Source organism: Somniosus microcephalus, chromosome 22 (genome assembly GCF_052327205.1).
Source record: "Somniosus microcephalus isolate GS21.2 chromosome 22, FLI_Smic_1.0, whole genome shotgun sequence".
In the NCBI taxonomy this organism is placed as follows: domain Eukaryota; kingdom Metazoa; phylum Chordata; class Chondrichthyes; order Squaliformes; family Somniosidae; genus Somniosus; species Somniosus microcephalus.
In genome coordinates, this window is record NC_141008.1 from 29,707,467 (window position 1) to 29,727,869 (window position 20,403).

At 47.1% G+C, this 20,403-nt stretch overlaps 1 protein-coding gene across 16 annotated transcripts in view; it reads right to left on the reverse strand.

Moving 5' to 3' along the window:
- Window positions 1-20,403, reverse strand: part of LOC147102129 (uncharacterized) — a 330,921-nt gene that overhangs the window by 181,791 nt on the left and 128,727 nt on the right. For all 16 annotated transcript variants that reach the window (XM_085964374.1, XM_085964369.1, XM_085964366.1 and 13 more), the window contains one exon: window positions 16,052-16,135. In XM_085964374.1, coding sequence (XP_085820500.1) covers window positions 16,052-16,135 — 84 coding nt within the window. The remainder of the gene's footprint in view (window positions 1-16,051; window positions 16,136-20,403) is intronic.

Sequence of the window (20,403 nt, forward strand, 5' to 3'; positions counted from 1 at the left end):
GGAAGGCGGCACATCGGGGGAACTCTCATCCGCGCCAGGGGATGGCAATGGAGGGGACACGTCTTGCCTGGAGGAGAGCCAGGGGGAAGTGTTGCAGGGGGGTGTAGCTCCTGGGCCCAGTGGCGTCCAGGCACGCGGGAAGGGTCGGGCAGCACGGCTGCCTTCTCCCCAGAGGGGGGAAGTGTTGCAGGGGGGTGTAGTTGCTGGGCCCAGTGGCGTCCAGGCACGCAGGAAGGGTCGGGCAGCTCGGCGGCCTTCTCCCCAGAGGGAGAGTCCGGCCTCCAGTCCGGAGATGGTCCTCGCCCAGCAGGTGCGCCTCCTTGATGAAATGTCCGCGGCCTCGGAGCGGCGCCACAACGAGTTCATGGGGGTTGTGGGACAGTTGCCTCAGGCCATTGAGTCCCTGGCTCATAGTGTGGCCGATTTCGGGGACTCACAGGCCAGGGGTGTCGACCAACTCGCGGCAGCACAGGACCCGAGTCGAGAGTTCATGAGTGGTGCCGTGCAGACACTGGCTGATCTGATGCGGGCACAGACCAGGGCAGTTCGGGCACTCACTTCTGCCACACTCGCTGTGTCACGGAAGCATCGCCAGGGCACCCGCCGCCCTGCTGCAGCACAGCGGTCTGGCCTTCACCAGATTGCTGCGCTTGCTGCAGTGCCAGCCCGGCCGAGTGCCAGTGTCTCTGGCGACCAGCGAGCGCCTGGCATCAGCCAGCTTGCCCCCATTGATGCAGCCGCCACTGCCACTCCCCCAGCCAAGCTGCGACGAGCTGCTGGAGAGACTGATGCTGCCCAGCCACAGCTGCAGCAGTCAGCAGCCGGCCCCTCCAGGGCCGGACCTCGTCTAGGCCGACCCCCAAGGGCATCTGCCGTCACGCATTGTGCCCCTCAGGAGCCTTCCCCCAGCCTTGCAACACCCACAGGGCCCAGGTTGAGGCGGAGCAACAGGTCGGGCAGGGGCCGGAGAAGCCTGCACAAGGACTCGCCCTGTCGGCACACCAAGTAGAGTGTGTTGCCAACTGTTTTTTTATATGGGGGTGTTTGTGTTCTGTATGGGGGGGTTTGTCTTGGTTAGGCCGAGGATGAAGGCCAATTGGATGGACAAGTTTTGTTATTCCTCCCCAGGTTGTGGGAGTGAGATATGTTTTTGACTGTTTTTTGGGGGTGTTGTCTGTTTTTCTGTTTCATGTGGGAAGGGCCCTGAGTTTGTTAAATAAAGCTTTTTATTTATTCAGCTTGTCCAGGTGTCATGTTTCAAGTGGTTGTTGCGTTAAACGGCTGAGGGCTTGCGGAGCGGCTGCATTCAGGTGCGTTCATTGCCACAAGCCATTCCGACAGGGGGCCTAGAAGTGTCGTTCAATAAGCCACCGGCGGACGGCCCTTGGGCCTTGTGGCTCCCTCCTGGGCTGGTACTACTCCTCCTCCTCCTCATGGTCCTCCTGCTCGTCCTCCTGAGGTGGTGGTCCAACGTGAGGTGGCAGTGCCTGAGTCCTGCGGATAGCCAGGTTGTGCAGCATGCAGCAAACGACGACGAACTGGGAGACTCTATCCGGCGAATACTGTAGAGATCCGCCGGATCGATCCAGGCAGCGGAACCGTTGCTTGAGGACGCCAATCGTTTGCTCTATGATGTTCCTTTTGGCTTGATGGCTTTCGTTGTATGCCTCCTCAGCAGGGGTCCTGGGCGCGCGGAGCGGGGTCATGAGCCATGTACACAAAGGGTAGCCCTTGTCCCCAATAAGCCATCCCCTTGGTGGAGGCTGTGCCTCGAACATGTCAGCCACAGTAGTCTGCCGCAGGATAAATGCATCGTGGCTGCTTCCTGGAAAGCGGGCATTGACAGCTAGGATGCGCTGCCTGTGGTCACACACCAGCTGTACATTGAGGGAATGGTAGCCCTTCCGGTTGCGGTAATCCTCGGCATTGTCGATAGGTGCCCGCATAGCCACATGCGTGCAGTCAATGGCGCCCTGCACCATGGGGAAGTCGGCGATCCTGGCAAATCCGACTGCACGCTGCTCCTGCCTCTCTAGGGTCATGGTGAAGGAGATGAATTGGTGTCTCCTTGCGAAAAGGGCATCGGTGACCTGCCGGATGCAGCGATGCACGGCGAACTGGGAAATGTTCGCTATGTCCCCAGCAGCGGCTTGGAATGAGCCGCTTGCATAAAAGTTCAGAGCCACCGTGACCTTCACTTCCACCGACAGAGATGTCCTGCACATCAGCTGTGGATGCAGATCTCTGTGAAGCAGCTGGCAGATCTCTGCAACCACCTCCCTTCTGAAGCGCAGCCTCTTAACACAATGCGCGGCAGTCATGGTGAGATAGGACACCTGCTGCCGGTATTCCCTGAGTGGGTAAGGCCTACGTTGCCGACGCCTGATGGCCCCTCTGCGTCTAGGCATGGCTGGCCCTCTCACACAGCGTCTGCGAGCCCTTCACACATAATGCTGGAACTGAGGGTTGGAACCCCATGCAGCCCCCATAATAAACTTGCAAACAGTGAAATCACAATGAGTGAAATTTCCAAGCTCTGGCCAGAAGCCAAAAATACCTCTCCTATGTTGTCCCAAATCAGGAAGGTCTGTTCCTTGGTCTCTGTCCAGAAATCCAAAGCACTAAAGTCATTGCAGCAAAATGGCTGGCCTTTATAGTTCAGTGTAAGTGCCCTTTAATTAGCGCTCCCCGAGGCCCGCAGGGCCTCTGCTGCGTTCCACTTCACAGTTCTTAACAGCGCCACGCCCACATTGGGCGGGCGCCACTGAATTTCCGGTTTGGGGCGCACAAACAGCGTTGCACGATGAAATGACGTCATAAGCTGCGCGCGCAGCTGAGCGGGCGCAAACACTTTGCGCCGGCGCTAAATGTCAACTGAAGTTGGGCGTAGGCGCAGATCGGCCTGCGCCCGGGCGCTAAGTGCCTAGCGCTGGAAATCTACCCCTCTTATGGCGCTAACGGCTGGCGGACGCAACTGAATTTCTAGGCCAGTGTGTAGAGAAGCTTTGCAAAACAAAGATAAGACGCAGCTGTGGGACAAGACAGAATGTGTGTTCTGAGTAAGCGATAAAAAATGTGCTGCTTTAGCTAAAAATTGTAGACACAGCAGAATATAGGGGTCATGGGAATTTGACCTGTGACCAAAGGCATAGTAAGATGTAACTAACCTTTACTAATACTGAAAAGAATAAATAAGCCATATGTGATCAGGTGATTATTGTAATACAATGTGATTGGATGAAAATAGAATAAAAAGCTGTACCAACCAAGAGAGAACGAGAAGGGTATCACTAGACCGCAGGGTCTATGATCTTCTCCCAGAACGTTCTGTTAATAAACTGTGTACTTTTACTTTAAGACAGACTCGAGTGAATTTATTTTTCACCAACAAATTGGCGTAGTCGGCAGGATGCTATGGAACTGAAAGACCGCCCCTACCAGTGAACCCGGACGAGAAGTCAAATTTTGACCGTTCAGAAATTGAGTCATCTGGGAAGGCGGAGGGACAGTGCCGTAGCATCACGAATCAAGTGAAAGTCTGTAAGAGGTGAGAGAACACAGTTGTGTGAGTGTGGATCGCATGAACTAAGGGAACACTATGTAGAGATAGAGGTCACGAAGGAATGAGTGATTGACTGATCGACAAGGACAAGGAGGGTGCCTGTCTCATCGACCCTAGCCTGAGCCAGAATTAAGAGGGCGATTGGGCCCCACGTGATGGCCAGGATCAAGTAGGCTGAGAGACTCCAAAGTACCCTGGGATCGTGAAGTCAATGAATTTATGTGTGCTTAATTGTGATTAATTAACCATTTAAAAAGTCTTTTACGACCACCGGGGGCGTTACTAGAGGTAAGACGGAGGGGAGAAATCCCAGGTCACGGACGTACCACGAATAAAGACAGGATCGCGGCAAACCCGCACAGAGAAACGCAGCAGAGTAGGTAAGACTGACGTAGGACTGGATATGGCGTCAGGGAATGAGATGGAATGGGGACCCCCTGGGTCCCTTACCAGGCTCTATGCAGACGACCGGAAGGGTTTGATAGACAAGATGAAAAAGGACGGATGGGATCCGTCTAAGGTACCAGTGTACCAATGAGAATGGTGGGAGACACAAAAGGGAAGTAAGACAAAGAAAGCGGGAGTTATGTTGGTACACCAATTAGTAACGGTCATTCAAAAGACCGAGGAAATTAAAATTAAAATCTACAGGAGCAGGTGACAAAATTAGAGAAAAATTTTTTGCAAAACTAAAGGATAAACAAGGAGAAAGAAGATGGGGACACCGATGGAAAAAGAGGAAAAAAAAGAGAAACTTAAAGTTTTACTGACATGGAAGTTATTAACATTTGTGCTGAGACAAATAAAACACAAGATTTACTGAGTGAAAGGAACCTTAAAAAATGCTGGAATTTCAGTTTGTGTGTTAAGGTGTGAAAGTTTTCCGGACTATGAATGTTTAAGAAGTTACAGTATTTCTTTTGTCTGAAAGTCTGTCTTTAAAAGAAAGATTCTGTTATGTTTGTTTTAGCTCCACCCACTTCTCTGTGTTAAAAGCGTTTAAAAACATTTGTCTTGTCTTGGATTTTGGAAGGATGTGTGAATAAGATTGTGCCCCAAGAATTGGAAAAAAACCTTTGAACTAATTTAAGTTAAGCTGGTGTGTAAAAACTGAGAAGAGCAACAAAAAGTTTGTTTAACAAAAGATTAAGTTTCAGTCTAAGATTTAACCTTGGAGTCACAGTTGCTATGGTGAAATCTTCTAAAGCAGTTTGATTTGATTTGTTTAAATGTGAAAAACTAATTTTTCTCCAGTTATATTCAATGTTTTTACAGTATTGTGGAAAGACATCTGAAGAAAGGACAAAAAGAAAATATGGCGTAATTTACTGTTTTCTGCAAGAATGTGCTATTTTGTTTTGTTTGTCTGTTCATAGTTTTACAAAAGATAAGCTTCTGCCTTAAATTTACAGTTGCCAATGTGCTTGGAAGAAAATTAATTTGAATGTTTACAAGATCTGGATTAAATTGGAGTTATGAGGTTAATTAACCTATTAAAACCAGACTTTCATTGTGGCCACAGTGAAATTTTGGTTGGTGTAAATTTGTGTAGACCGCATTGAATAAGATAACTCCGCTCCGCAAGAACATCCGATAGTTGCAGAGTTCCTTACAAAGACTTACTTAGCTTGTGAACTTTGCTCAATCCCGTCTTTCTTCACTGTCCATATTACCTCCGTGTTCGTGTTTAGTTAAAGTGTGAAAACACAACTGTCTTTCGATCAGGAAAGTTCTTTTTTATTTATTTATGTGAATTGACGCAGTTGTGTGCATTTGATAATGTTTTGCTCCACCTTCTTAAAAACCTGCAAAGGAGTTAACCCTTTCCATTGACAGCTGTTTAAGTTCACCAAGCAACAACTTTAGTATGAAATCTAAAGATATTGGACATTATTAAATTTAAGTTTCTTAATTTTAAGTTATTATTTCACCACAGTGACAGAGGGAAAATTAAGATTTGATAAATTAACCCCTTGGGCTCTAAGCAGGGTCACAATGGATTCCCTTCTTTCTTTTGTTATACGGAAGTTACCTTGTAAACTAATTGCAGCACTTCTGTCTCTAATGTTAAAAACACTGTGTAAGCTATCTAGCCTGAGAATCACTTGTCTCTGAAATTGGAAATGGAAGATAAATTGATAAGAGATGAAATTGAACATTGACAAAACCTGTCAGTTCAACTGTACTGCTATTTGGATTTTGGGATAATTTTGAAATGACAAAATGGACTCAGGCACTATATATTTGGTTACTTTTGGGAAAATAAAAGATCCTCTAAAAATAATGATAATAAAATGTGTTAATAACTTGGATCAAGTGAGAACGTTTGATCTATGTTTTCTATCTTAAATATTGTACTGGACAGTAAAGTTTTTCCAGGACTCATGAATGAGATATGAATGGTAATTAAAGGAAAGTGATTGAGAGTGTAAGATTGAAACAGGAGAATTACACTACTGAATGGGAATTTTCAACATTTTCTAGTGAAAGTCAGGAAAATGTAGTTAAGAATAGTAAATTGATAGCTTTCTCTTGGAGACATTTGTGTCCCTGCCTTTAATGAGCTTTTAAGAAAACTGAATTTGATAGTCTGGCCACTACCCAAGACATCGGGACCATGCAGAGGAAGATGAGCAAAGATCTCCAGGCGACTACAATGTTTCGATACCTGAAAGCCTGAGAAAGGCTTGTATCGGATGGCACGTGTGACACGATATTGAGATACTGATATGAGTGTGCAAATGTGATTCAATACGTATGAGGTAATTACCATCCAGGAATGTATGTTGAGTTTGCACTGAAGAATGGGTCTCAGACATGCTCAGTTACTTGACAACAGCAAGACATGAAATGGTTAATGTGGCTCAGGAAAGCGAGACAACTTTTAAAGCATACTCCATCGAGAAACTATCTAATTAATGAAACAATCAGAAGAGAGTTAAACACACGGGTACCTGTTAGAGGGATTGAAGTTGAAGTGGAGAGTTGCATGGGATCTGGATTGGTACAATCGAGGGCTAAGGAGAAATCATGATTAGTAAGAATTATCCACAAGATGGATACGAGCAAAAGAAAGAGAGATCTGGAGAATCTTTTAAATCCATGATTTGTTGATTAGATGTTAAACTGTAATGTATTTGATATGATTGTAAGACTGAATTTAACTGTGACTGTAATAATTGTGTTTTGTAGGTAACAGAGCGTGGGAAAAACCAGTACGAATCCAGTAGGAGGTGATTTTAGTGGTGCCGCCTGCCTGTGTCACTACTACTGCAATTACCATGCTTTACGGGTCGAACAGGACCTGTCCCATCAACCAACACGTTTTTAAGTATGAGCTACACAATTATGTGGCACAATTCGGATACTCGGATATGACATTCCCCTGTTGTTTGTGGGTTTCAGTGAGCTCATGATGCGACTGAACTCCTCCCTAAAGCATTTTTATGTTTTGGAACAAGACAACTCGAGAATAGATATTGAAATTGACAGCATAGGGGACAACTCACATTGATGGGATATTGGGCTTAATACATCAGCACACCCTTAGGTTTGTATTATTTCACATGCTCTGGTAGTTATCCAACTTGTAATGATAGTGTATTTAATATATGTAACGTGTGTAGTAAGACTTTGATACATAAGCCAATTGGGTACTCATGCCCATGACTAACCAGCAGTAACAAATTAATTGAGCACACCAAAAGAGAAGATCTGAAGCAATGTAGAGGAGACCCCAGGCGGGGTAACATCAGGAAAGATAGAAGAAACAGAGGATCCCCAGGCGGGGCAGAATTGGAACACCGGAACAGTGAATTGAATTTGAGTAAGGGGTCAGAGGTTGCTTCTTCTCCTCAAAGGAATGGACTGTAAGGAAGGAAGAAATCTTCAAGACTCCCTACTAACTAACGCCCAAGTTGAGAGAGCAATAAGAGCTAGCTAGATTAGTCAAGAGCCGATTGTGAGAAGTCAATAAGGATATTTCCTTCTCAAAAAAAGGGAATTGTAAGAAATAGCTGTTAGATTCAAAGATGGGTTTTAATTCTTAGACCAGGGACTGACAACAGGCAAGTGGAAAAAGATAGCATAAATGCCAGCAAGGTCGAATGTCAAGCATCAAAAGACAAATAGAAATGATAAGGGAATGGTAAAATGCAAGGAAACAGGGAGGATAGCACCTGCTAGATAACAAGGAGCCACGAAACCCCAGGGGAAGGTTGGTGGAGTTGGCTATTTGGAGGATCTTGGGGTTCATATCTGATGCATGGGCTTATAATTGTTATTATAGTTGTAGTATTATTTTGTGTTATGATGACGGTTTTGAATGCATGTTGTAGGGCAGCTGTGTCCCGAATAGTGCCGGTTGCTACAGTTGATTGAGCCAGAAACCAAACAGTTAATGCGGGATAATGAACTGACAGAAGTAGGTACATACATGTAAAGCTCTTCGGTCATTTGCACAGACTACCATGCCCAGCACAAGATAGACAGAGGGGAAAGACGAACTTAGGTACTAAGTTTAAGCCATCAGTATAGGAGTAATCCCGGGGATGGTAAAAATGGAAAAGAAGTTGGTATCCCTAGCCAAAGTCTAAATTTGGTGCGGGACCAACAGGAGGGACTGAAGGGGTTAAATTAACCCTCTCAGAATTCAGACAGCTGAGGTAACCACTAATTAAGTGGTGCCAGCAGAATTAAAATCAGAACAAAGGAGTGGGGTTATGTGAAGATGAACAAGAGCTAAAAGGAACCAGGTGGCGATAAGAAGTCTCATACTAACAACTTTCTTATGTGAAAAAACAAAGATAAGACAGTACAGATTGGAAAAGTGCTACTCTCACTAGTCTTGCACAAAGGACAGTATGTAGAGAAGCTTTGCAAAACAAAGATAAGACGCAGCTGTGGGACAAGACAGAATGTGTGTTCTGAGTAAGCGATAAAAAATGTGCTGCTTTAGCTAAAAGTTGTAGACACAGCAGAATATAGGGGTCATGGGAATTTGACCTGTGACCAAAGGCATATTAAGACTGAAAAGAATAAATAAGTCATATGTGATCAGGTGATTATTGTAATACAATGTGATTGGATGAAAATAGAATAAAAAGCTGTACCAACCAAGAGAGAACGAGAAAGGTATCACTAGACCGCAGGGTCTATGATCTTCTCCCAGAACGTTCTGTTAATAAACTGTGTACTTTTACTTTAAGACAGACTCGAGTGAATTTATTTTTCACCAACAGGTGCAGGAACAAATGTTAATGATAAGTTTGTTGTATTTATGTTGTGGGTATCGCCTCCGGCACAGTGCAGCCCTGTGCTAACCTTCTCTCTCCTTTAGAGCATCAGATCGTTGAGGAGAAGGCTGCTGTTGTGGTTGCTGCTGCTGCTGGTGTTGTGGCTGCTGCTGCTGGTGTGGCTGGTATTGGTGCTGGTGTTCATCTTGGTCCGATTCTGAGGCCCAAGGTGAGATACCCATAAGCGGCACCCATGCTGATGTAATAGGTGGCAGGTAAAGTGGAGATTAGAGGCCCAATCCCTCAGTGTTGTGATGGTGACTAGCAATGTGGTGAGGGTGGCTTCTGAGGTTGCAGAAATGACCTGCAAACTCCCGACAGGTAAATCTCTGCACAAAAGTCAGCAAGAGCCTTTCCATTAGCCAAGAAAGCAGATGTAATGTGGGAGCATTTATGTTTCCCCAGCTGTCAATTAATGAACTCGCACAATGGCCACTGAGCCTCCACTTCCCCTTCACAGCCGAGGTTCCCGAGATGCTTGAATCCTGTGCTCAAGAAGTTAAAGCCAAAACATGCTGTTAAAAAGGGTCTCTCAAAAAGCATTTAAGTACTTCAACGAGGTTGCCCGCCTCTGCCGAGCAGGTCCATGGCGCAACTCAAAATATGCCAGAGTTAAATGTGGAAGTCGGCAAGATCATGGCGGGTTCCTGGTGTACTGGCAATTTCGGCGATTTTTCTGCTGACCCGCCCCAAATGCGCATGCTCGGGACTGGGAAAATTCTGGCCTTAGTCTCCCCATGGAGCTAGCGAACTGTGGTTAAAGTTACCAAGAAAAATCATGTTTCTTCCCAATTCCTCTGAGGTAACCCAGGAAATCTCCTGGGTTTTGGTCCAATAGGACAACCTAAAGAAAGAACTTGTATTTATCACATTCCCCGGATGATCCAAAGCACTTTACAATTAATTACTCATGAAGTGAAGTTACTGTGTGATGTAGTCAAAGGGGAAGTCAATTTTCACAGCGCAAAGTCCCACAAAGAAACAGATGGATAACCAATTAATTTACTTCCTTGGTTGTGCCGGCTGAGGTAGGACAATTCACTGCTCTTCATCAAATAGTGTTGTGGGATATTTTGTATCCGTATGAAACACCACAGCAGGATAGTTTAAAATCTCATCAGAAAAATGCCACCTCCAACAACACAACAATGCACTGAAATGTTAGCCTAGATCATGTGCTGAAGTACTAGAGTGGGGTTTAAACACATAGGTTGGAATTTTCCTTACCTGGGCGGGTCCGGTGTGGGCGGTCACCATGGCAGATTGCAAGCCCGTTGCTCGTTCCATCCCGCTCCACAAAATGACTTTACATCAATAGGGTCTATTAAGCCCGCCCTGCGTGTTACCCAGCCCAATAAAATGGTGCAGGAGTGGTGACGTCACCGATGACGTGTTTTCAGCCGGGATGTTTAAAGGAGCCATGGCCACATTGCATTTGAAAGTTCATCTAGGAGTGTGCAGTCACTGCACTGCACAATTCCACTGCTGCCCAGACCAGCAAAGATGACTGCACAGAGGCAGAGGGCTGCATCCAATGACTCCCTCCATATGCTTGTGGAGGGAGTCAGAGCACGCAGGGAGGTCCTTTTCCCTGCTGATGGCCGGAAGAGACCTCCCCAGCAGACCAAGACAGCATGGCTACAAATTGCAGAGGAGGTCAATAGGAGGGATGTCGTCAGGAGGACCTGGGTGCAGTGCAGCAAACGTTTCAATGATCATGTTAGACCAGGAAAGGAGAGTCCAAAGCCACTCTCACCTTCATCCTGCTGTGCCTCTCATCACATCCCCATCACTCTGCCTTCTCAACCCTACTCCTGCATATCCTTACTCACACCAACATACCTTGCACATCCACCCATCTCTCTCTATCTACCTACCACACAAGGAGGCCACTTGGAATTGCCACCCCACTCCACCATAGTCACCCTCTACAGATGTAACCGATCCATTCCTTACACTCATTCCATCATTTTAACTCAACCTTCTCTTCTTTCCCTCCTTGCAGGAAAAGAGAGCTCACAATAAGAGGGAGAGGGAGAGAACTGGCGGTGGAACGCCATCAATGGCTACCCTCACAACAGCAGAGGAAGCTGCATTAGAGCCGTCGGGAGTTGCCAAGCACCTGGAGTTGGGAGACGGAGAAAGGGGGACTTCTCAGCAACCTGATGACAGAATTACATAAATACAGCTACATGGCATACATCAGTCACTCATATGGGGACTTATGTCAGCAGCCATTGAATGGACATCATGTGCATAATGGACAGGTGCATAATCTACATATATCATATCTAACTCATCTCTTTACTCTCCCACAGGTCCACCAAGACCACTCCCCACTGTCCAGGAGCAAGAGGTAGATGACTCCTCAGAGGAGCCTCCAGCCTCTGAGGGCGCACCGTCACCAGACAGAAGCGTACCCAGCACCAGCACAGAGACACACACCTCGGTGGGTCCCTCACGAGATAGAGTAGTGTTGTCACCTGGTGTCTTACAAATCACAACCGAGCAAGAGCAGATGGTGGAGACAGGGACAGAAGTGGAGACTCCTCGTCGGAGGGTGCAGGACTCTCCCAGCTCTGCTCAGCTGCATGCAGATGTGAAGTCTTGGGGGGCCACCCAGAAAGAGGGCGATCCTGGAGCTGCAGGAACAAGTACAGGAGGCGCTGGCAGGTTTTGAGAGTATGGTGTCTGCAAATTTTCAGAGAATGGAGGAGGCCATCTCCAACATGAGCACTACCGTGTTGCAGGTGATGGCGACTGTTGGCTCCTCCATGGATAGGATGGCCACCTACATAGAGCAGTTAATGCAGTGCTCACAGGAGCACATGGTCTCTATGGAGCATAAAAGGCTATCTATGGAGGATAGATGGTTATCTATGGAGAATAGATGGCAGAGGTTCATAGACCTCCTCGCTAGGAGGGATGTCAGTGTAGACGTGGGTCCTCATGTCCCCACTGCTGTGCAGCAAGGTGCTCTACAGCTCCTTGCTAGCAGGGACGTGCGGGTGGCCCATGAGAGGGATGATGGTGTGAGGGGACATTAAAGTGGGGGCTCCTCTCAAAGCACTCACACTTCTCCCCTGTTTCCACCCCCTCAGTCACAGCCCCAGATGCCTCCCCGGACAGCGATGGTCGAATCTGCCCCTGCACAGTCGCAGGAGGAGCAGACTTTGGCGGGGCCATCACAAGCTCCAAAACCCGGAGGACGACCGCCAAAAGTGTCTAAACAGTCGCAGCAGGGAAGTGAGCAGGCTGCCTCTAACTCTGCTGAAGCCACGGGTTAGCACCACATACAAGCACGCGGAAGAGAAAGATGTCATACGAGTAGATTCACAAGGATAGCCCCTTGGGTGTTTTATTCAATGTTAATGTGAAGTTTCAGTTAATGTCATGTGAACCATGAATTTCTTTATTTTCAAAACTTTGCGGTCTTGGACAAATTTGTGTGCACCTTTGAAAGTGGCTTAGTTAGTTGGAGTGAAGGGTCTGACATAACATTACATCCAACAATGATGGTGACAATGAAAGGAATGGATTGGTCATTGTAGGGATGCTTTATGGTGTGGATGTGGGGTGTTGCCAACCTGGCGAAGCATGTGGCAGCCATATGGGTGCACTGTGTAAAGTTAAGTAAATCTGGCCATCGTGAGGCCAGGGATGGCCTCACGGGCAGCAATGTGCTCGAGTGCTGGTGCCATCTGCACCGCAGGTTCCTCCAGCTCCTGCTCCGTCTCATCTTCCAGCTGATGCTCCTCCTCCTCCTCCTCTGCCGAAGAGGCTGTGCGCTCAGTGCCTTGCTCCGCATGCAGCACTAATCCTCGCTGCTGCGCTATGTTGTGCAGGGCGCAGCAGACCACGACGATTCTGGAGACCCTGGCTGGTGTGTACTGAAGGGCTCCTCCAGATCTATCAAGGCATTTGAAGCACATTTTGAGCACGCCTACTGCCTGCTCTATGTCACATCTAGTGGAGATGGAGCTTTCATTATATCTCTCCTCAGCATCAGAACTTGGCCTCCTCAAGGAGCCATGTCTTCAGTGGATAGCCCTTATCTCCAAGCAGCCAGCCAGAAAATCTGTTTGGAGATGCAAAGAGCTGAGGGAGGCTGGACTGGTGAAGGGCGAAAGAGTCATGGCAGCTGTCAGGGAATTTGACACACATATGCATGATGATCTTCCTATGGTTGCAGACCAGCTTCATACTGAGGGAGTGGAAGCCCTTGCTGTTGACAAACACTCCTGATGGGGTGCCCTGATGGCCACATGTGTGCAGTCAATGACGCCCTACACCTGTGGGAAGCCAGCCAGAGTGGCAAAGCTGATGTAATTGGCTGACTTGTCAAATATGGCATTGGTGACCTGTGTGATGCATCTGTGGGCGGCTGTCTGCGAGATGCCACAAATGTCTGCTGCAGATCCCTGGAAGGAGCCTGAGGTGAAGAAGTTGAGGGTGCTGGTGACTTTGACAGTCACTGGTAAGGCGTGTCCACCTGCTCCTCTGGGCTACAGGTCTTGCTCCAGCAATGTGCAAATGTCTGCGACGACCTGAGCCTCCTTTTGCGCTTCTGCTTAGTCATGTTGAGGAAGCTCATCCTCTGCCTATATACCCTGTGTCGGGGGTAGCACTTCCGGCACGGTGTAGCCCTGCGCTGATGCCCTCTGTCCTGTGCAGCATCAGAGCATTGAGGAGAAGGTTGGTGGTGTTGTTGTTGGTGCTGCTGGTGTGCCTAGTGTTGCAGGTGTTGGAGTTCATCGTGGTCCGATTCTGAGGAGCAAGGTGAGACAGTATAAATGGCGCCCATGCTGAAGGAATAAATGGCAGGTCAAGTAGAGATGACAGAAGCAATCTGTCAATGGTGAGAGAGTTCTACCAGTGAGGTGACACTGGATAGAGACTTTGGTAAAAAGACTTAGGGCTAGATTTTCGGGGAGCTGTCAGGCGGGGTTTCAGGTGTGTGGGGGGGGGGAAATCCTGAATTCGGGGGTCCCGACACCACCCGCCCAAAACCCCGCCCAACGTAAGTTTCAGGGGCGGCGGGTACCCACCCTGTACTGGGACCCGCCGAAACCAGGCGGGAAGGGATTAGTGCCAATTAACTGCCTGTTAACAGGTAGTTAACAGGCAGTTTTTAGACTAATCCCTATTTTGAGGGGTGTCGTGTGGGATTCCCGATGGCTCCAAACCACGCCAGGTTGGAACGGCGGGCCGTCGGGTTGAAGGAGTTGGAGGGGTCGCAATGTCGGCGCTCAGGTGAGTGATGGGTGCATGAGTGCAAAGGTAAGTGTGTTTGATGTGTCTAAAGTGTGTAAAGAACTTTTACTTACCTGTACTTACCTTAACAGCCTTTCTTCCTGTAGCCGTCGGGAGCTACATCACTCACCCGGCACTTAAAGCTGAACGGCTGCGAGCTGTCAAAAGTGACAGCCTTCAGCTTTGAGTGCTGGTAAGAGTTCTAACTGAGTCTGTGCAGAATGACTCTTGTCAGAACTCAGAGTGTCAGTGTTTCACAGCTTCAAACAGCTGTAAGACACTGATATTTCATCTGTCAAGAACTCTTGACAGATGAAATTGCAGTCTGTGACGTCACCTGTTGCCGGGTGGCTCTTAATTGGCCTGCTGAGCCCGCTGGGCGGGCTCAACAAGCTCAATCAAGGGAAAATCGCGTGGATTGGCCGGACGTCGAAGTAGGCGGGTCAAAAACCCGAAAGGGGAAGTCCCGCCTTCTTCCCGACAGGTTCGGCAAAATCTACCCCTTACAGTCTGCAGAAAGCTCAGTCTGTGCTGGGAATGCAGTCAGCAACAGCTTCTGCCTGAGGAAAGTGATCAGCTGTGAGGTGGGAGCTTTTATATTACATTTGATGCTGTCAACTAATCAGCTGGACTAATGGCCACTGAACTCTCACCTCAGGTTGTCAGACATGGTTCCTGAGCAGCGTGAGTCCCGTGGGCATCCGGTGAAATTGGAAAGGTAAGGTTAAAAAGGATCTGACAACAAGCTAATAATACTTTAAATTGGGTCGCCTGCCTCTGCCGGTCGGGTCGCTGCCAGACATGCCCGAGGGAAAGGCGCGTGGGGGGCAGGATGACGGCAGGTTCCCGACCCGCTCCAAGATATGTCAACTTTCCCACTTGACTCGCCTCTGATCGAGCCCGCACAGACCCTGGAAAATTGCGGCCATAGGTGCTGTTTGCCCGTTTCTCATGTGAAAAAATTGTGGCTGGCAGAGGAACATCAGTTGCGCACCCTGGACTCCGCTTTGATGCCAAAGGCTTGCTTAATTCAATTTCCATGCAGGCTTTTAAATGATTTGCAGGACAACGTCTGCATGTGGTGAGGCATACAAAAACCACAAAAGGGTCTTGCGAGAAGCACAGGACCATAAACTAAATACAGGAAACTTTCAATTTACCGGCACCTAAATAACCGGAAATCTCGGTTAACCGGCAAAATCCAGGAGTAGGTTCATACTTCATATTACTTGCCTTCCTCCATCTGTTGCTGTGCAAGGGTGTGGCTGCAGCTGTTGCTAAGCTACAGAGATGCTTGTAACTTGTGGCCATTGTTCTGAGCCTGTTGCTAAGCAACAGGGTTTGTTGCTTTATACGGAGCTCTCAGCTCTCGTATCTTTTACTATAGCGCTCGGTGATCCGGAATTTTTGATGAACCGGCACCACCTCGGTCCCGTCAGTGCCGGATAAAAAAAAGTTTCATGTAACTTATTTGTCTAAATAATTCTGATGTTCACACCTGACACCAATGGAACAGCCTAATTCAATATGGCGGGGGAGCAGTTGTGGCTAGAAATGTGCACACGCTTCTTGCCCACCATGTTGGAGACTTAGGAGGCTGCATATTTCCCAGAAAATGGGAGAGGAGTGAACAAATTTCTCGGCCAGTAACTGTGTTTACTCAAACCTGGGGCTCCAATTTACAGCAGGCACTCGATTCCAAACTGGGCAGGTAGAGGACCTAGATTCTCCTCCAGGGAATCTCACTCCACTTTGTTCTTGTGTCAGGAACACGGACTAAGGCTGTATTTGCACTATAACTGCAGCATTGATATAAAGTGAATGACTACCATTAGCATGTAAAAGCACGCTAACAGGCTGGATTGTAAAACTGACAGTAATAAAACTTACCCCCTGCATTTAACTCATCTCAGTTAATCTAAATCAATTGAGATCAAATTACCTTGAAGGCCTCCTGCAATGGCTCCTGGTACAGCCCCTGGAACGCCTCCTGGTACAGCCCCTGGAACGCCTCCTGGAACACCCCCTGGAATGCACAGGAGAGTTACAATGATCAATATGTCAAATTATCCGAACTGAAAATCATACCATTGGTACTAATTACATAGAATTATATAGATAGAATTACATAGAATATACAGCACAGAAACAGGCCGTTCAGCCCAACCAGTTTATGCTGATGTTTATGTTCCACTCATGCCTCCTCCCCTTCTTCTTCATCTAACTCTATCAGGATAAATCTCTATTCCCTTCTCCCTCATATGCTTATCTAGCCTCTCCTTAAATGCATCTATACTATTTGCCTCAATCACTCCCTGTGGTAGTGAGTTCCACATTTTCACCACTCTGGGTAAAGAAGCTTCTTTTGAATTCCCTATTTAATTTCTTGGTGACTATCTTATATTGATGGCCTCTAGTTTTGCTCTTCCCCACAAGTGGAAACACTCTCTCTGGGCTCGATTTTCCAAGCCCCAAGGAGGTGGGTTTGGAGGCGGGAGTGGTGGGAAAATTGCAGAATCGGGGGTCAGGAACCCATCCCGCCTCCGTGCCAATGTCCCAGGAGGCGGATACTCGACCTGTGCTGGGAGCTGCCTCCCCGAGGTGGGAAGGGGAATTAGTGCCAATTAACTGCCTGTTAACAGGTAGTTAACAGGCAGTTTTTTGCCTAATCCCTATTTTTAGCCCTGAAGTGTGGGCTGTCCGACGGCTCCGAACCACGCCAAGTTAGCGAGGCGGACCGTGGGTCTGCAGGGATTGGAGGGGTCGAGATGTCCGGTGTGCAGGTGAGTGATGGGTGCATGTGTGCAGAGGTAAGTGTAAAGTGTTTTAATAAGTTTTACTTACCTTTACTTTCTCCTGCAGTCTTCCTTCCTTCAGTTCTCGGGAGTCCCTGAGCTCACCGGCACAGAAAGCATAATGGTCGCTGAACTGTCAAAAGCTGCAGCCTCTGCTTTCTGGTCTGGAGAGCTCTCTAACTGAGTCTGAATAGAAGGACTCAAGTTAGAAGACAGATTGTCCGTGTTTGACAGCTTCACAGAGCTGTCAAACGCTGATTTTTCATCTGTCAAAAGCTCTTGACAGATGAAATGTCAATCGCTGACGTCACCAGTAACCAGGTGTCCCTTAATTGGCCTGCTGAGCCCGCTGGGCGGGCTTAACAAGGTCAATCAAGGGAAAGTAGCATGGGTTGGCTACAAGTCGATGGAGGCGGGACTACAACCCAAAAAGTGGGAGTCCCGCCTCCAAAAGTGCCCCATTGACAAAATTGAGCCCTCTGTGTCTATGCTATCAAAATCTTTCATAAATTTAAAGACCTCTATTAGCTCACCCCTCAGCCGAGGTATCAACCTTGTAAATCTTTTATGCACCCTCTCCAGTGCCTCTATATCTTTTTTATAATATAGCAACAAGAACTGTACACTGTACTCCAAGTGTGGTCTAACCGAGGTTCGATACAAGTTTAGCATAACTTCTCTACTTTTCAAATATATCACTCTAGAAATAAACCCTAGTGCTTTGTTTGCTTATTTTAAAAGGTATTATTTAACCTGCATCGCTACTATTAGTGATGTGTATTTGTACTCCTAGATACCTTTGCTTCTCTACCCCATTTAGATTCTTATTTTCCAAGTAATATGTGACCTCCTTATTTTTCTTACCAAAATGTAATATATCACACATTGCAGTATTACTAAGACAACCTGTCACAAAGCTTGAATTGCTGCTTTCATTTGCTGCATGGAGAGATTGGGGAAGGTGATCAAAAGTTCAAATGCGTTCAGACAATAGACAGTACTACTGTAGGTATTGTACCATACCTATAATTGCTCCATCACTGCTAATACACAAGTAATGCTACATAGCACTAAATTGGCATGACAAAATTACCAGTGAGTAACAGCAGAGACCAAACATAGGACCAGGAGAAAGCCACTCCACCCCTCGACTCTGTTCAACCATTCAATTTGCACATGGTTGATCTGTACCTCAATTTCATTTACTAGATTTGATCCTGATCTTTTGATGCTCCTACCGAACAAAAATCTATCAATATCAGTGTTGATTTTCAATTGAACCAGCATCCACTGTGGGAAGAGAGTACCAAATTTCCACTACCCTTTGTGTGAAAAAGTGCTTCCTGATTTCATTCCTAAATGTCCCAGCACTAATTTTAAGATTATGCCCCTTTAAAACCTATGAATATGTACTCATTGGGCGCGATCTTGTCAGCCCTGGGGAGGCGGGTCTGCTGGGAAAATGGCAGAAACTGGGGCGGGTGCCTATCCCACCCCCAACCCGCCTCCGTGCCATCTTTCCGGGAGGCGGGTAGCCGACCCGCGCCGGGTCCCGTCTCCTGGAGGCGGGAAGGGGATTACAGCCACTTATCTGCCTGTTAGGACAGATGTAAGAAGTCACACAACACCAGGTTATAGTCCAACAGCTTTATTTGAAATCACAAGCTTTCGGAGCGCTGCTCCTTCGTCAGGTGAAGTGGAGAAATGCATAAAGCTGTTTTTTGTCTGTTTTTTTGTTTTTCATACAGACCCCAGCATCTGCAATATTTGACCCCTTGTGACCCCACCTCATTGTTCTTTGATGTAATGTTTTCCTGACTGACCTGTTTGGACACCATTCACACCTTTGATTGCTGTGATTATCTCTCTGCCGAGGTGTGATAAATGGCAGTTGGAAAGATTACCTGTAAACATCTGACATTATTCTCTGACTATATAAGCTGTGTCTTTATGCATTTCTCCACTTTACCTGACGAAGGAGCAGCGCTCCGAAAGCTTGTGATTTCAAATAAAGCTGTTGGACTATAACCTGGTGTTGTGTGACTTCTAACATTTGTCCACCCCAGTCCAACTCCGGCATCTCCACACCATGTTAGGACAGATCTAAGGATAAGCCATTTAGGACAGAGATGAGGAGGAATTTCTTCACCCAGAGAGTGGTGAACTTGTGGAATTCTCTACCACAGAAGGCAGTAGAGGCCAATTCATTAAATATATTCAAGAAGGAGTTGGATATATTTCTTAAGGCTAAAGGGATCAAGGGATATGGGGAGAAAGCAGGGACAGGGTACTAAATTTGGATGATCAGCCATAATCTCATTGAATGGCGGAGCAGGCTCGAGGGGCCGAATGGCCTACTCCTGCTCCTATCTTCTATGTTTCTATGTTTAACTACCTGTGGATTATCCCCATTTTACCCACACAAGTGCGGGCTTCCCGAAGGCTGTGAACCCCGCCAGGGTCAGCGAGGTGAGCAGTGGGTCTGCGGGGGTCTGCGGGGTGCAAAAGTGCGCTGTGAAGGTAAGTGATGGGTGCAAGTGTGGAGAGGTAAGTATGTGAGGTGAGTGGAAAGTGATAAGAAAATGTTTACTTACCTTTGTTTCTTCCTGCAGGCTTCAAGAGTTGGGGATGCGGAGAGTCTCGCATCTCACCGGTAGAGATGACAGATTGCTGCTGCATTCTCCAATGCAACAACCATCTAGTTTCTGCTAAATTAAGAACTCATCAAACAAGATATAATGTCAGTGTTTGACAGCTTCACAGGGCTGTCAAACGATGACAATTCATCTGTCAAAAATTTTTGACAGATGAAACATCATATGCTGACATTCTCTGTAATCAGTTTCCCCTTAATTGGCCTAAGCCCGCTGGGCAGGCTTAACAAGGTCAATCAAGGGAAAATAGCGTGGATTGGCCAGAAGTCGATGGAGGCGGGACTGAAACCCGACAAGTGGGAGTCCCGCCTCCAAAAGCTTCCCATTGGCAAAATCCAGCCCATTGTTTCTAACTGATACCTAACTATAACCCAGATTGGAATGAGACAGGTAAAGGTCATTTCACTTGTGCAATCCTATTCCTGCAACTTCCCTTGACAGATTACCTAAACACACTAATGCTGATGTTAACTGATATGGCACTAGAATCTGATGTAAATATGCTACAAATCCATAACATGATACAACAAGTGGTACCGGAGGAACATGTTGTGAAAGCCTGGGAATATAATGTATTGTTTAAATCTAGTAACTCAAATATCTAGTGGAAAGTATCAAAATAAGACACCAGTTTCAAATATGAATAGAAAATAGTCAAATGGAGATAAATAAATTTTGAATGAAAGAATTCATATTGGCCCGGATTTTACAGTGCTTCAGAATAGCCCTGCAAGTTCCGGGTTTCTGCACGCGCGAAAACCCGGAACTTGCAATCTGTCAAATTTCACTTGGACAAATCCACCGCATCCGCTACAAAATCACTTTCGTGGTGCAGAGTTGTACTG